The following is a 16,754-nucleotide window of genomic DNA, read 5'->3' on the forward strand; positions in this document are numbered from 1 at the left end:
CGTGTTGACTGACAGAAGTTTGAGAATGAAACTGCATGTCTATTATACATTACAGAAATGACTGCCTCTTTTTAAATCACATCATTGGAAAACCATAACTCATCCATAATAATCCTCACCCCTTTCAACTAAATTTATTTAGAAAGTTAAAGGAACATCTCAAAGAAACATTTTGCTAAAAAGAAAGAAGTTTACATTTTTTCTGATATTTTTTGTATTAAATAAATGTTGTATTCAGAAATGGATGTTATTATTTGAATAGCCCTTGTAAAAATGTTTACTGTTGCGTATATATTTAAAAAAATATATTTTGCTTTTTCAGTTTAATAAGACTGAAGAGAGTTTAGAATGCTTAGTTAAAGGTCTTCCTGTATTATCAGCAGCATGTGAAGAATTTGCACATGCATCAAGTGAAATTAAGACTCACCGTCGTCTAAACTCTCTTACATTAACACGAAATGCTCAATTACTTCAAGTTCTTGAAATACCACAGTTAATGGATTCATGTATTCGTGATGGATATTTTGAAGAAGCATTACAATTAGCAAGTTACGTTCGACGTTTAGGAAATAAACATTCAGACATACCAATTATTGAGGTAATTAATTCATTTTGATTTTATCAGTTATAATTTTAATTAAGTCTTCTTTTTATTATCTTTCTCACATATTTTTTTTAGATTTGCTACATTGATCCTTAACTTTTAGGCTCATTTATCCTTGATAAATTTGTATATATATACATTTTTTTGTGTTATAGTAATTTCAGGTAGTTGTAATTATTGTTTTACTATCTTCTATTTGGTCTTCCACTAGGTTTCTTTCCCTTAATCTGTAACTCTATTGCAATTTTTACTACAAAGTTGGCCCCTATGGAGAATATTACCTTACCTAGCCCTTGCTTAATATTTCAATAATTGAAGTGACTAGAACTCATTGTGGTTAGGAAAATGATCTAGATTACTTTCATTGTTGCATTAAAATGTTTGATATCTCGTAGAAATCTTCCAAATCAAATATTCTCGGAGAATGGAATGAACATCAGGGCAGCAAATAACACTCTTCATAAATTATTTACAAACTTTGTGAATATTGAATGCAATTTGATTAGGCTAAGTATTATGTAGAAGCAAACTAGTTTGTTAATACTAATAGAGATCAAAAAGATAGAGTGTTTTTAAATGTTATATCTCATAAAACTATGAGAGTAATGGTAGGAGCTTGTAGCAAAGTTATAGGAAGAAATATTTGCCAATGATTACATTATATACTTCAGCAATCTAAATATTCACTTCCATAATAAAAAAACATATGAAGTGTGTTCAAAAAGTAATGAGAATTTTTGTTTTTTCAAAGGAATTTTATTTAATTGTCTACATTAATGTTATCTCCTTCAAAATAGTGCCCATTAGATATTATACACTTATGCCAGCAATTTTTCCAATCCCCAAAACACTTCTGGAACTCGATCTTTGGAATAGTGTTTAGCTCTTTCAGTTATTTGTTTTTAATCTCATCAATGCTTGTAAAATGATGGCCGTTTAAGGTTCTCTTTATTTTTGGGAATAGAAAAAAGTCACACGAGACCATGCCTCGCAAATATGGCAGCTGGGGTATCATTACAGTGTTGTTTTTGGCTAAAAATTGACGAACAAGTAATGAAATGTGAGCAGGCGCATTATGGTGGTGTAAAAGCCGTGAATTGTTTTGCCACAAATCTGAATGTTTTTTCAGATTATTTCATACAAATGGCATTGAACTTGTAGGTAATAATCCTTATTGATGGTTTGACCTTGTGGCAAGAACTCATGATGCACTATGCTGTTAAAATTGAAAAACACAGAGAGCATAACCTTCACATTCGACCGTACTTGTCAAGCTTTTTTCGATCTCTGTGATCCAGAATGCCTCCACTGGGATGATTGAGCCTTAGTTTTGACATCACATCTGTAAACCCATGTTTCATCACTTGTTATGACTCATTTTTTCTGCATTGTTGTCGGCTTCATTTAGCAACTTCCATTCGCCCTGTTTTTGTTTGAAATTCAACAGTTTTGGAACAAATTTTGCTGTTACATGTTTCATACCCAAAACATCCAAAAAGTTTCATGGCATGAGCCAATTGATATCCCAACATCATCAGTGACTTCTCTGATTGTGATTCGATGATAATTCATAATCATTTCCTTCATTTTTCCCACATTTTCATCAGTTGTTGATGTGCTGGGGCATTGAGGGTGGTCATCATCTTCAACAACTTCACGACCTTCTTGAAAACACTTATACCACTCATAAATTCTTTCTTTACTCATAGCTGACTCACGAAAAGCAATATTTAACATTTTTAAAACATTGCTACACCTTATTCCATTTTTATAGTAAAATTTCATACATATTCTCTGATCCATTATTTATACAAATAAAAAATCGCCGATCATACCAAAACATCTATTATCCTTTTGACAACAGAGTAAACATCCAATATGGCTAAAAATGTACAGAAACTTTTCAAACATTTTTATCAATAAAATAACAAAACAATCAGACTAATACAACCTGTGAAATTTCAAAATTCTCGTTACTTTTTGAACACACCTCGTATACAAATTGATAATACAGTGTTAATTTTTTCATTTATGTCTAAAAAAAAATATAATAAACTAAACTGAAAAGTTATTTTTCATGAAAATAATATACAGATTAGATTAGTATTCATTTTTTGTTACATATATACTCATATTTTAATTTTTCAATTTAATAACATGTTGAAGGTGTATGTAATGCAATTTTTATTCTGTGTTGTGCTACCATTTTACAGTACCTGTCAATTACGTTGATTGATAGAATAATTTAATTTTAATTCATTAACTGAAAATTAACCAGTTGATTAACTAACTAATTGTTCATCAATATTTTTTTTGTATTGTCGTATTATGTTATTGTAATGTATTGTTACTGTAGCTGATACTCATAAGAAACAGCAGTACATGAACAGTTTTACTCTTCTGTAATGAAATTCACAATACATGTAAGTTGAAAAATTACTGTCTCTTCGGTCAGCTAATTCACCTATTTGCAGAATATAGTATAATGATAACAGTGATTTAGATTATAATTGTCATTGATTAAAACTGTAATAAACTGTTTTCTCAACCTTTTCTTTGAACTATGGACACCTCAAACAAAAGAAACATTTCGTGATCCACTAATGTAATGAAAGAGCCATAATCAGAAAATAACAAAATTTTTAGTTTTTATCAGAAAGACCTTATTTATTTTTCTACATTGATATTGCCTTCTTCAAATTAGTCCCAAAAAGATTCGACACACTTACGCCAGATTTTCTTACAATCATCAAAGCATTTGTGAAATAATTTTTTGGTACAGAATTAAGCTCAGTTAATGATTTTTACTTTATTTCGTCTTTTCTAACAAATTGTTGACTTTTTAATGACTTCTCTTAATCAGTGCGAACAGGAAAAAATCTCAGGGTGCCACATCTGGAGAAAAAAGAGGCTGCAGCATTAGTATGGTGTTATTTTTGACTAAATAAATCACAATTTAATAGTGAAGTATTAGCTAGAGCATTATCGAGGTACAAAATTGTAGAATTGTTTGCCGAAATTTTGTTAGTTGTCTCATGTAAACAGTGTAAGACTGCTATGTAATATTATTTGTTAACCATACAGCCTTGTAAGAATTTATAATACGAGGGTTATTTTTTTTCTAGGTCCAATCGGTCATGAAATTAAAACCATTGTGAAAATAAAAAATTTTTTATTTGTAGCAAGTACTTACATAGTTACACTATTTCTCTACATAGTCGCCACTCCAATTTAGACATTTGTTGTAGCGTGGTACCAACTTTCCAATACTTTTATCATAGAACGGAGCCATCTGTGTTTTCAGCCATGTTTCTATGCTGGTCTGCAGCTCGATGTCTGTGCCAAAATGTTGTCCTCCTAGCCAGTGTTTCATGCGAGCAAATAGGTGAAAATCGGATGTAGCCAAGTCCGGGCTGTATGATGGGTGATGAAACACTTCCCAACGAAAATGCTGCAGGAACTTCTTTGTTACAGCTGCAGTGTGCGGCCGAGCATTACCATGGAGAAAGACAATGCCTGATGACAACATTCCTCTCCGCTTATTCTGAATTGCCCTTCGTAGACGTTGAAGAGTCACGCAGTATGAGGCTGCAGTGATGGTCGTGCCACGTTCCATGAATTCCACCAAGAGAACTCCATTCTGGTCCCAGAACACAGTAGATTGTTCTTTTGTTTCTTCGGTTTCGAAATGGACCCATGTCTCGTCCCCTGTGACAGTTTCGTTCAAAAAATCTTCTCCTTCATTGTGGTAGCACTGGAGAAATGTTAGGGAGGCGTCCATTCTCATGGTTTTGTAATGGTCGGACAGCACCTTGGGACAGCATCTCGCACACAGTTTGCGGTACTGAAGTCTCTCACTTACAATGGTGTATAGAGCTGACCTTGAAATTTCAGGAAACGAATTGTTTAATACAGAAATTGTGAACCGACGATTTTCTCGAATCGCCTCATCTACTCGCTCAACGAGATCATCGGTTGACACTCGCTTCCTTCCCTGACCTCCTGCATCATGAACAACTGTATGTCCTGCTTTAAAGTTTGCTGCTGTAAAGTTTGCACTTTGCTGTCACTCACTGAAGTTTCACCGTACACAATACTTGTTCATCGATGAATTTCAGCTGCATTACACCCCTCAGCCTGAAGAAATTGAATTACCACACGCACTTCACACTTGGCGGGAGATGCTATTGTTGTAGACATGTTTACGTGCTAGCTGCGTGTTCAGAACTAAACGAAGTGACGCGGCATGATTGAAGGCCATACTAGAGACACTGCGCAATACATATATGCAAAGGTTCATCTGATTATTGCGTTGGTTTTTATTTTGTGACCGATCGGACCTTGAAAAAAAAATAACCCTCGTACATGATGTCATTATAATAAAAACAAAAACAGTAAGGAGAACCTTAATATTTTATTGAACAGGTTGTCCTTTATGAGCTTAAAGGATTAAGGAGCTTCCGTTGGGATGATTGGACCTTTCTTTCAGTATCATAATCATACATCCACATTTCATTTTCTGAAAATTCAACAATTTTGAAATAAATTTCGCTGCGTCTTGGTTTTGTACCCAAAATGTTTGCAAAATTTGTTTACTACAGCCATATGAGATGCTCACTCCTTCAGCAACTTCTGTAATAGAGATTTACGATTGTCCTTTATTTTGTTGATATTTTCGTTGGTTGTTGATATGTTAGAATGTCCAATCCTTTTGTCTTTTCACCGTCTTCACAACCTTCTTGAAACCGTTTGTAGCATTCATAAACCGTTGGTATCAACTTTACATCCTTACCAAACATTTTCTTTAACATTTTTATTGCTTCAGTGCACTTTATCCATTTTTAATGCAAATTATTTATTCCATTATTTTCAAACAAATAAATTGCCCGTTGTAATAAAATTCATCCTAATCACTCAACTGCCAGATTTGAACTATGCATCTAATATGGCTGAAAATATTGATATACATTACAGACAGAAAGCAATGACAATGCTGCCTTCATGTGAGAAAAAGGTAAATTCAGTCAAAATAATGTAGCACCCAGAATTAAAAGGTTTTCTTTATTTTTTTTGATCAAATCTTGTATACCCCTTGTATTCTCTTTGAAGTAATATTTTTAACCGTAATATTTTCAATCCTAATAATGTTATTTTTCCATTTACCATATTTAGAACATTGTTAAAGAAGTTGAAGCGGCATGGTGGACATTAATGCATCAGTTAATTGCCCAGTTACGATGTGATCTTCAGTTACCTCGATGTCTTCAAGTGGTTGGTTATTTACGACGTATGGAAATTTTTACAGAAGCCGAACTGAGATTGAAGTTTCTTCAAGCTAGAGATTCATGGTTTCAGAGTTTATTAGCTGCAATACCCACAGATGATGGTATCTATCTAAATTTATGTTTTTAATAAATATTTTTCTATATCATTTCTATACTCAGACCAGTCAGAAAATTGGAGGAAATGAGTATAAAAGACAAAAAATATTATTAATTTTTTTAATTGGTATTTATATAGTTGATTCACTGTTGTAATTCTGTTCTTCATTTTTTTTTTATTTTGTACCAATTGTATAAATGTAACATATTACCATGAGGGAAATAAATATGAGTGAGTACAAGAGCAAATGCTATGCAGAAACAAAGAAACTATAGTGAGAAAAGTGTAGTCTTATCATTATATACAAAAATTATAATTATGTAATTCTTGTTTCTATTTAAACTCCTTTCATTGTTTATTCATATACTGTTTTGGAAATCTCTAGATCAGGAATTTAATACCCATAATTTATTTATTGTGTCAATAAAATTTTGTACCCTTTATTCACCAATTTAATAATTGGGCAATGCAAAAACACTTGTTACAGTACTCAGAAGCTTCTTAATCCCATAAGAGAAGTCTTTTGGCTGTATATAGACCCATCCTTGCATATTATCATTAGCCTTCCCGCTGAATCCAATTTTCTTCCCTCCTAAAAATTCATTAATTGAACCAAATATATGATCATACTAAATTTGAGCCAAAATGAGTTAAAGGTGTAGTACATTACATTTAAACACTATTTCCTCCACAGTTGAAGAGTAATGTAACAGTATGCATTATTGTGGAGAAAACAAATAGAAAGCAAGGTGACTTTCCTGTTTTGACAAATTGTGAGCTCATTTTATATGTTAAATGAATATTTACTTTTAAAAATATTAATTTTTATCTTAAGATTTTTGTGTACTTCTGAACTGCTGTAGTTCATCGATCTGTGTAAAAGTTGAGATTGTGTTTACTGGAATCCCTGTGAATCCCAAAAGAATGTTGCTATTATTTCCCCAGATGAAAATGTGGTTTTTACTTTACATGGTAGAGATGATTTTGAACGTTACCTTTGCATACCTGCTCGTTTCAAATCATTAGAAATTATTTGAAATGTGTATATTTCAAAAAATTAGTATCAAATACATATGTATATAAAAAAACATCTAAAATAAAAAATAACCATGACCTGGAAGAATTTCAAAAAAATTTTATTTTCTCAATTTTTATCATTATGAGGGCTTATAATCGTTATTATCATGTACGGTTTCTAGTCGCTGGCAGAATCTACTTGAAATATAAGCCTCACTATCTCATTCTATTCTGGTACCACTCCTGTTCCACGACTTCATTCATTCTTCTCTCTTCTTTTAACACACTTTATTCCTCTTCCTTCAAATATCTCCCCCTTCGTCTCCTTTCTATGACTTCCATCCCCTGCATATACCTAGACATTCTAGTTTATTCTTTACATGCTGTTAGCATCTCATCCTTGATTTCTCTCTTGTCTTTAGTTTGGTTTCTTCCTTCACAATATCTCTAATCTTTTTCGTTCCTATCCCCTCCTTTTTTTTTTCCTGTTTAGCCTCCGGTAACTACCATTCAGATAATACTTCAGAGGATGATATGTATGAGTGTAAATGAAGTGTAGTCTTGTACATTCTCAGTTCGACCATTTCTGAGATGTGTGGTTAATTGAAACCCAACCACCAAAGAACACCGGTATCCACGATCTAGTATTCAAGTCCGCGTAAAAATAACTGGCTTTACTAGGACTTGAACGCTGTAACTCTCGACTTCCAAATCAGCTGATTTGGGAAGATGCGTTCACCACTAGACCAACCCGGTGGGTTTTTAATTTCCATCTGCTCCTTAGAAACTTCACTTTGCAAGCCTCCATTTTCCATATCTCTTTTGGGTTCTCAGCAAGATGATGATAAACTACCCTGATGGGTAAATCATCCCTTTCCTTATCCTTGATCTCTTTCTTTATTATTGGTTCTGTAAATAAAGATCCGACCTTACTAGGTTCTCCATGCTGAGGATGCCACAACATGAAGATCTTGGCATCTGGTATGAGGGCTGCCTATGGACTGAGATCCTGTTTCCTTTTCAACGGTTGGGTAAAAAATCAAGTGCCAATTAGACATATCCTTATTCGTTTCAAAACAACCAATAACTCTTCTTTTCATAACCACTGCTCAGCTCACATAAGTATTGGTATGTAGTTTCTTGGTTTATCCTTTACTTTCTGCTTTAATTTTTAATCTTTGGGAGTATATCCTAGTTCCAGATCAGACTCCCCTCAATTTAAAAATAAATCAATACTTGAATTTTCCTATTCACTGTTCCTTTTACTATTTCCTCCTCCCATCTCCGCCTCATTTCCAAGATACATAAAATGCTGTGAACCCCTTCAGTTCTCCAATATCTCTAACTTAGCTTCTTTCTAGGTGACCTTGAACTTCCAATCTGTATTTCACTACATCAGTCATCAAAAAACAAGTAAACATTGCTCTCATCATTCTTTTTCCAGCGTTTTCTACCACCTTCCTTAGTGTACCATCCATCACTACACAATAACAAGGATTAAAATGCACTACTTTTCCTTAAACCATTTCTCTATTCTATACATGTTATTTTTACATAACATGTTCACAGTCCTGTTCTAAGACCTTTTTTATTTGATGCCTCCATACTTTTACTTTATTTCCTTCTAAACTATCATATCCTTACATTATCCAGAAAAGCCTTCAGAAAAAACTACTAAATTATGTTTATTATATTAAGTAAATACTTGTAATTTTTGGTTAAATTTAAATCAGTATCTTATCTGATTTAATTAGATTTATACAAAAATTTTATTAATTTAATAATAATTACACTTCTAATTCTTTTTTTTTCCAGCCAATCAGCACTTAATGAGAACTATTGAATTATCAAGAATACATTTATTTAATATTATAACTCAGTACAGAGCTGTATTTTCAGATGATGAATCAGTTTTAAGTTCAACTAAACAGCACTCGTTAAGTGATTCAACAATATTTCACAGCTGGATTATTGATAAAGTAAGTGTAGAATAATGTTGATATATAATTCTCTAATAATAGTAGTATATAACTACTGTGGTCAATATCAGTCAGTAGAAACAGTAACAGCCATTCACTTTCTGTTTCATATTGATATACTAATTATTGTTTTTGTTTAGGTAAATCAGTTCATAAATGTTCTGGAACAAGACTTGAATAAAGGTGTTGGATCTAGCCTTTCATCTTTACTTGGACAATCAATGTATTTCGGTTTATCATTCAGTAGGGTAGGAGCTGATTTTAGAGCACTTATTGCGCCAATATTTGTAAAAACTGTAATAAACAATTTTACTTCAGCTGTAAGGAAAGCTACAAAAAGATTTGATGTTGATATGGAAAAGTTTACTTTGCCTAAAATATTGTCATCCGCTCATTATTCTGATTTAAAAGAAGAAAAAAAAATCACATTAAAGTTGGTGAGTAAAATATATTCTAAATTTTTATATTTTGTTAATTTCTTGATGAAGTTTGGCTTTCCTTTGCCATTTATTAACATGCTCACTGCTATACATAAATGTAAATAAAAAAGAAGTAAAGTGAGATTTCAAAAACCATTTGTATTTGCACCTTTTTTCACATTAGTAGTACGGAAATGGGATTACAGGTTTCAAAATCCAAGATGGCGGCGTCCGCCATCTTGGAATGACGTCACGAATTCAATATTGCGGTGTTCGGCCATCTTGGAATTTCCCCTTTTCCCTGTGAGAATTTACCTTTTCCCTGTGGGAATTTCCCTTTTCCATGTGGGAATTTCCCTTTTCCATGTGGAGAGTCCTGGAATATGAGCTTCAAACGGTAATAAATCTACAGCCTTATTAATTACTGACCCGATTATACCGCATCCTCCTTTTTTCTTGGAAATATTTTTCTTCTTCAGCTTCATATCTCTATATATAAAAAAATTATTTTTTCATTCAAATACATTTATTCATCATGACGAACCAAATTTATTTTTATGCCATCATTATTGTTTTTATTAATCGCTTCCGAAATTTCCTTAATGGCCGTCTCTATCGCATCATCTATATATCTATCAACTTTTGTTTTAAGCTTGATGTTTTCATCATTTATAAATTGTAAAGTATCGTTAGCAAGCCTTTCCATTTCATCTTCTATGTATTTTCTAATAACCGCATCGAATGCATTTAATCTTTCCAAACCTATAAACTTTTCATACAGATTGATTGTGTATTCATCAAACATACTTTTGGTTCGACGCAGATTCAACACAACACATCCGCTTCATCGATAGGATCGGACACATTACACAACCTATGATTTTTTATATCGTAATTTCCATCGGTTGTGATGGAGAAACCCGACGACATTTGTTTGGCATGTTTCAAATTCACCGCATCCGAATCACCGATAGGATCGAACACGTTGCACAATCTATGGTGATTTATATCATAATTTCCATCACTAGTCAACGAAAAACCTGCCTCAGGAGGCCCTCGTTTTCCCGCTGTTCGATGTCCATTACGACCTAATCTTAATCGTGACATTTCTATATTTACAAAAATAAACAATTAAAAACAAATAATCTATTCTTCAAATTCAACTTGTTTCAATTCTTTAATTATGGATATCAGTTCGTTAGAAACGCCCTTGTTCCCGGCGTCATTTTCGCCTACAAGAGTATGAAATCTAGCTACCAGATCGTTTGAATCGTGCCAATATAAATAGACCGGATTATAATTGAGTTGCGCGTGCAACAACCCGGTGTCGCTGAACGATGTCGATGGTGCTTGATATGGTGAAATTGATCTGACGGGTCTTTGTGAAGGGAACAGCTTTCTGATGACTTCGTTGTATTTGGAAGATTTATTCGTTTTTACTGCGCCGGCGTCCGTCAAGTGAGCACCGGTATGCATAAACATTTCACCATAAGTTTGCATATCTGCCGTGTGAACTTTTGTCAGATTTGGTTTTTAAACAACAGCTCGAGAACGCCCGCTGTGGCCGAATATATCATCTTTCCCAAATGTATTTTATCACCGACAAATTAAATTTTAATACCGCCCAATGTAGCCGTATCTGTATTTTTATCGTATTTCACACCGTATACATGATCTAGAGATACTTTTGTATGTACGGTCTTCAACATTTGTATGTACGGTTTTATAGCTTCTGAATAATCTTCACATGTAATTGTTTCTTGCGTCTCAGAAGTTTGTGTAGATGGAGTGTCTGGCAAAATATCTATATATTTAACAGGCTCTTCGCCACCTTCATACGCAGTTTGAGTTCGTTCACATGGTAGAGTTGTTTGTTGAGATAACATGGTAGAAGAAGCTACATCTTCTTCATCATCTGAAAGTTCTAAATCTTGTTCCAATATACTCTCTTCACACCTCTCTAGATGTCTCTCTAAATTACTCATCAGTCTATCGCCCAATTCGCGTCCTACTCTATCTATATCAATTTCTCTATCGGTCGGAGGTGAAGGAGACTGTTTTGGTTTATCTATTTTTTCTCTAATTTCTTGGATCGGTTTGAAACGTTTAGCGAATAAAGCTTTCTCTTCGGCTAAACCCAACACGAAAGCTGCATGTTTACATTTAAAATCTTTATTCAATCTATCAATTTCCACCATTTGTTTTTCCTTCTTATACATTGTTCTATATATAAAAAAATTAAAAAAATAAACAAATAATCTATTCGCGTTCAATATAGCATCGCTGCGTTGGACGGTGCGTTCAATATAGCATCGCTGCGTTCGATGTTGCGTTCAATATAGCAACACTGCGTTCGACGGTGCGTTCAATATAGCATCACTGCGTTCAATCGATGATGTTAAATTTATTCATACCGTTCCGATAGCGAACCTTATTTTTATCGCTTTCTTTATCGATAACTAGAAAACCATACCGATTTGCGTTCCAAACATGTTCGCATAAAGATATCAAATCGTCAAAGGACATGTCGACATTTACGTGTTCATCGTAAATGTGTTGTAAATTTAAACCATCTTGTCTGAATAGAATTAGAAAATTGCAATTGTCCCGCACGAGTTGTTTTGGTATTTTCGAATACGTTTGCGCCAGATAGAAGCAATCAATTTTATTGTGACGACCTCTCGAAAAATAATCACCGGTATTGTTTTGCTTTTGTTTGATTACATTGTCGAATACCATTATTGAATGTGGTTGAATCGCTTCCGGTTGTGGAACTCGATCGTTTTCACTATATTCATAGTAACCCAATTCTGGATTCAACATTATCAGGTTTGATAACATTCTATATAGCGGTTGATGGAGAGATTTAGAGAAAATGTACAAGTTCTGAAAGCATACTCCGTTTTCTTGAACTAAAAGATTGAAAACCACACTTGTTTTACCGCAATTCGATGGGCCGCATACAATACATCTGATAGTGTTTGGCAAGAGGGAACCGTGCTTACTTCGTTTTTTCAATCCGTATCCTTTCATTACGTTCATGATGGGACATTTTGTTTTCTGTTGCACTACCTTCATATCTATCTCTTGTAAAAATATTTATGAATTTTTAACAAACTATTAGTTTGTTAAACTCACATCAATTTCGGTGACTTATGATAAAATTATTGTGAAATTTGTTATCTTATGTCAAAATCATACGGATAAAACAGTGCTGTTTTATGCGAAATGGAGGCATCTCTATATATACAACATCATTTCATTTGTCATGAAATATTGAAAATCATATCCAAAACATCAGTAAAATCAAAATTATCAAAACAATAAATTCCAACATTATAACATTTTTTTTCCACGTAACAATATATTCACACTACATTATCATTCAAATCTATCCATGAATTGTAAGATTTATCAAAACCTAACCATTTTACATAGGCTTTGTTGCCTTTTCGTTTGAGAATTTTCTCATTTTGATATATGTCTTTGTGTTTTGTTTTTTGCAATTCGTGTTGATAAAAACGACCTTTTAGAATTTCATTTCTGGAATCGATCAAATCATAAGTTACGGGTTGAGATTCCGAGTGAACAGTGTGTATTTTGAATATTTCATTAGTCCATAGGGCAAATAACCCTTGTCGAATATCTTTTTTTTGCTTATACGAACCGGATCGTCGACTTGAAATTTAATCTTTACAATATTCGGTTTCCTGTCATATTTTTTATTTAAATTTGCGAGAACTTGCTGTTCATTTTTTATTTACATCTTTCGGTTTAGGTTTTGTCGCCGAATGCACCGTATTATTGTATTTTACGACGAGATTTTGTAACATATTAATCCATTAATAGTTCCCGTGTTCTGTAAATTTGGTAAACATTTTCGTCTTTAGCGTCCTATTAAAACGTTCAACTATGGCGGATTTTGTATCTGAATATGTAGAATAGTGATTTATGTTGTACTGTTTCAAAAGGGCTTTAACTTGCGGATTATAAAATTCTTTCCCCTGATCTGTTTGAAAATGTTTCATCTTGTGATTTGCGAATATCGGATGCAAAGCGACTGCTATTTCTATACCCGTCTTATTCTTTAACGGTATAGCGTATGCAAACTTACTAAAACAATCGATAACCGTCAAAAAGTACTTGTAGCCGTTGTTTTGTCGTGAATAAGATATCATTTTGACTATGTCTGCTTGGACTAAGTCGAAGCAGATATTAATTCCGTTTTTCTGGTTGGATAATTGCGTCTGGCAGGCTTGTGGAGTTCTTTCGCTAAAATAGCTTTAATGGACATGCTCGTACTTAAGAGAAGAAAAAAACATAAATAAAAATGTATTAAAGGCAAAAAACTGGCATTTGTATCGATAAACACCAAATAGTTGTCTTTTATCTGTTCGTAACAAACTCATTTCACATTTAAACAAATATTTTTTAACACCAATAAAATACTGATTTTAAGTTTCATTACTTTTATATATAGAATCATAAAAATGTTTAATATCTTCGATAAATTGAATAGCTTAAATTATAGCAATACTATTAAAAATATCGGTGAATTGACCTGTAATAAGGAACATAAAATTGAAAAGATGGAGTTTATGAATACTAGAAACGGTAAATCGATTATTGCGTCAATTGAAGGATTCGGGAAAATATTTTTACCACAATGATTTAATAATATTACAGAATCGGATTTGGACGAAATCAATAAAAATAAAGAACTTTATATAGTATATAATGGATTAAAGAAAATGAGTAATGGACACAGTTATGACATAGAATTTACATGTGGTATTGACATTCCATATTAAGTTGTACATATTTTAGAGGAGATGTAATGTATTCGTTTTGTATGAAATGTAGATTTAGAATTCTATCGCGTAAATGCGTCGTTGTTGAAAAAAATAAAATAAAATCAAATTGCAGTATTTGTAAGGAAACTAAATTAACGTATATTAAAAAGCTAAACTAATTAACAAAGTCGATTGTGATAATAAAATGGACGTAGACTAGTTTTTATTTTTTCCATATAAACGCTTCAATTCTAACGGCATATTGTAATGACCCCAAGCCAGCGTATTGATGTTATCTACAGCCACCCGTTTGTCATCGTAGTTCTGGACTGAAGGGTAGGTGGTCCACCAGCCCAACACCAAGATTTTGAAAACAAAATTTGTTTTGTTGGTTGTAGGTAAGCAATATTTGCTCCAGTATTGGTAGATTGTTTTGTTAAGAGAAAACAACCGACATAACTGTTCTATCAACTGGTTCCTTAAGTTATTATTCTTTAAGTTTTCTTTAAAATCACGTTTTGAGAGTTGACCATATGTTTTGGACTTTAAAAATCAACCATACAACTTAGATTGAAAAAGATATTATAGTAGGTGCAGGAATAGACGTATCTGTGACATAAGGAAGGCTATAGAATTATATTTTAGAACTTTTTTTATTAATAACACTGGTAATACTAGAGAACAGTGGAAACAAATTGATCAGTTAATCGGTAAAAAGGATAAAAAATATGAAATAGACAAAAGGAATTAAAGCCGAGATAAATAGCCATGTGATTAATGAGGTTGAAAAGGCTTCGGTTATTTTTAATAGCTGTATTTTAATCGTAAAGAAACTTATTTTAGCTGTATTTTAATCGTAAAGAAACTAAATACACCTCTTGAGAATGTTACAGTTCATAATCAATATTTATATAACAATAAATATAAATATATTAAAGGTAAATATAGGAGCCAAATATATAAATGAGGTAAATATAGGAGCCACTATTTTCCTAGAGCCTACACATTATTCTGGAAACTAGTAAAGTCTAGACTGGTTACTTTCTTAATAAAAATAATTTTTTAGTGTTAATTGATTTGGCTTTCAGAAAAATTGCCTTATTTAAATTTCTCACAGTTGATAAACGGCATCAATGAAGATTCTAAGTTGGCACCCCCATTTTGGATACCCAGAAGGCCCTTTGATGTCATTTATCATAACTTATTATTAAATAAGATGGAGCAAGCAGATATTTTAGCTTTTAACTGGTTTGAATCCTACTTAAAGGGAAGAACTCAAAAGGTTAAAATTAAACATACACTCAATAATGAAGCAGTATTAGAATTTGGTGTTCCTCAGGTCAGTTTTGCGCCCATTTCTGTTCACAATTTATATTATCGACTTCTGTTCTGGGAAATTTCAAGGTTATTTGACTTCATATACAGATGATATTGCCCTTTTTTTTATAGAGAAAAAAGGTTTGACTGAGTTTTGAAATTTGTTGAAGAGGACTTATTCAAAATTAGATTGTGGTTAATCAAAAACGGAAGTATGTTAAATATATCTAAATCCAAATACATGGGTAAAGGGTGAGTAAATTGGCAACTTGCATGTTAGATATCATAATCTCACTTGCTCTAGAATAGCTGAGTGTAGTTGCGTTAGTATTGATCGAGTTGATAGTATGAAATATCTAGGGGTAACTATTGACTACAATCTTTCATGGGAAAAACATATTCTTAGTCTGACGAATTAAATTTTATATTACATTAGAAAGTTTTATTATCTTTGGGATTTCTGCCCGATTGGTGTTCTAAAAATGCTTTATTTGGCTGGTTGAATCTTGTTTAAGATATGAAATTGGGTTGGTGCGTATTTTAATAAAGTTCGACCTATAACGATAAGCCAGAAACAACTTATACCTATAATTTGTAGAATGCCTGCTAGGACACATTCATTCCTGGTTTTTTGTATCTTGAACTTGCTTCCGTTGAGGCACTTATCCTTGTTTAAGGTACTTAAATTTTTCTTTCTTAGGAATGGAGATAAAGCGACTAATTGATCAAGATATGCGAAGGAAGGGTAATTTTGTACTTCCTAGATCCTGGAAGGAGCGTTTCCTTAGATTTTTCACTTACATGGCACCAAAAGTTTATAATTTTTTGCCAAATTGCGTGAAAGATAGTCTGGGTTTAAATTCATTCAGAATTTCCCTTGAGCGTTGGCTCATTCAGTATGAAAACATTGAGTTCTTTTTTGATTCAGTTGTGACTAAAATTGATAGGTTATCTTAGGGAAACATAAAGCTTATAGCTTTTGTGAATCACCCTTTGACTTCTAATTACTTAATGATTTTCCCTCTCTTCAATATTTCTGTAACTTAGAGTAATTGTTAAATTTCTACTCAGCCACTTCTGTCCTCATTTATATATTTGTAATATTCTTTAATGTTTTAATCATAAATTGATGGTACTAAAACAGGACTCTTTTCCTCAAGGAAAAGTACCTAATTTTCTAAATTATTATTTCATCATAAATTATTGCATGAGTTTTAAATTAGAAAACTACAGTTACTCTTGT

General features: G+C 32.6%; 1 protein-coding gene across 2 annotated transcripts in view; it reads left to right on the forward strand.

Moving 5' to 3' along the window:
• Cog8 (conserved oligomeric Golgi complex subunit 8) overlaps window positions 1–16,754 on the forward strand; it is a 43,808-nt gene that overhangs the window by 10,031 nt on the left and 17,023 nt on the right. For both annotated transcript variants that reach the window (XM_075369084.1, XM_075369083.1), the window contains exons 4-7: window positions 323–598; window positions 5,777–5,990; window positions 8,819–8,982; window positions 9,123–9,419. In XM_075369084.1, the coding sequence (XP_075225199.1) occupies window positions 323–598; window positions 5,777–5,990; window positions 8,819–8,982; window positions 9,123–9,419 (951 nt within the window). The remainder of the gene's footprint in view (window positions 1–322; window positions 599–5,776; window positions 5,991–8,818; window positions 8,983–9,122; window positions 9,420–16,754) is intronic.

Source organism: Lycorma delicatula, chromosome 6 (genome assembly GCF_047948215.1).
Source record: "Lycorma delicatula isolate Av1 chromosome 6, ASM4794821v1, whole genome shotgun sequence".
Classification (NCBI taxonomy): Eukaryota; Metazoa; Arthropoda; class Insecta; order Hemiptera; family Fulgoridae; genus Lycorma; species Lycorma delicatula.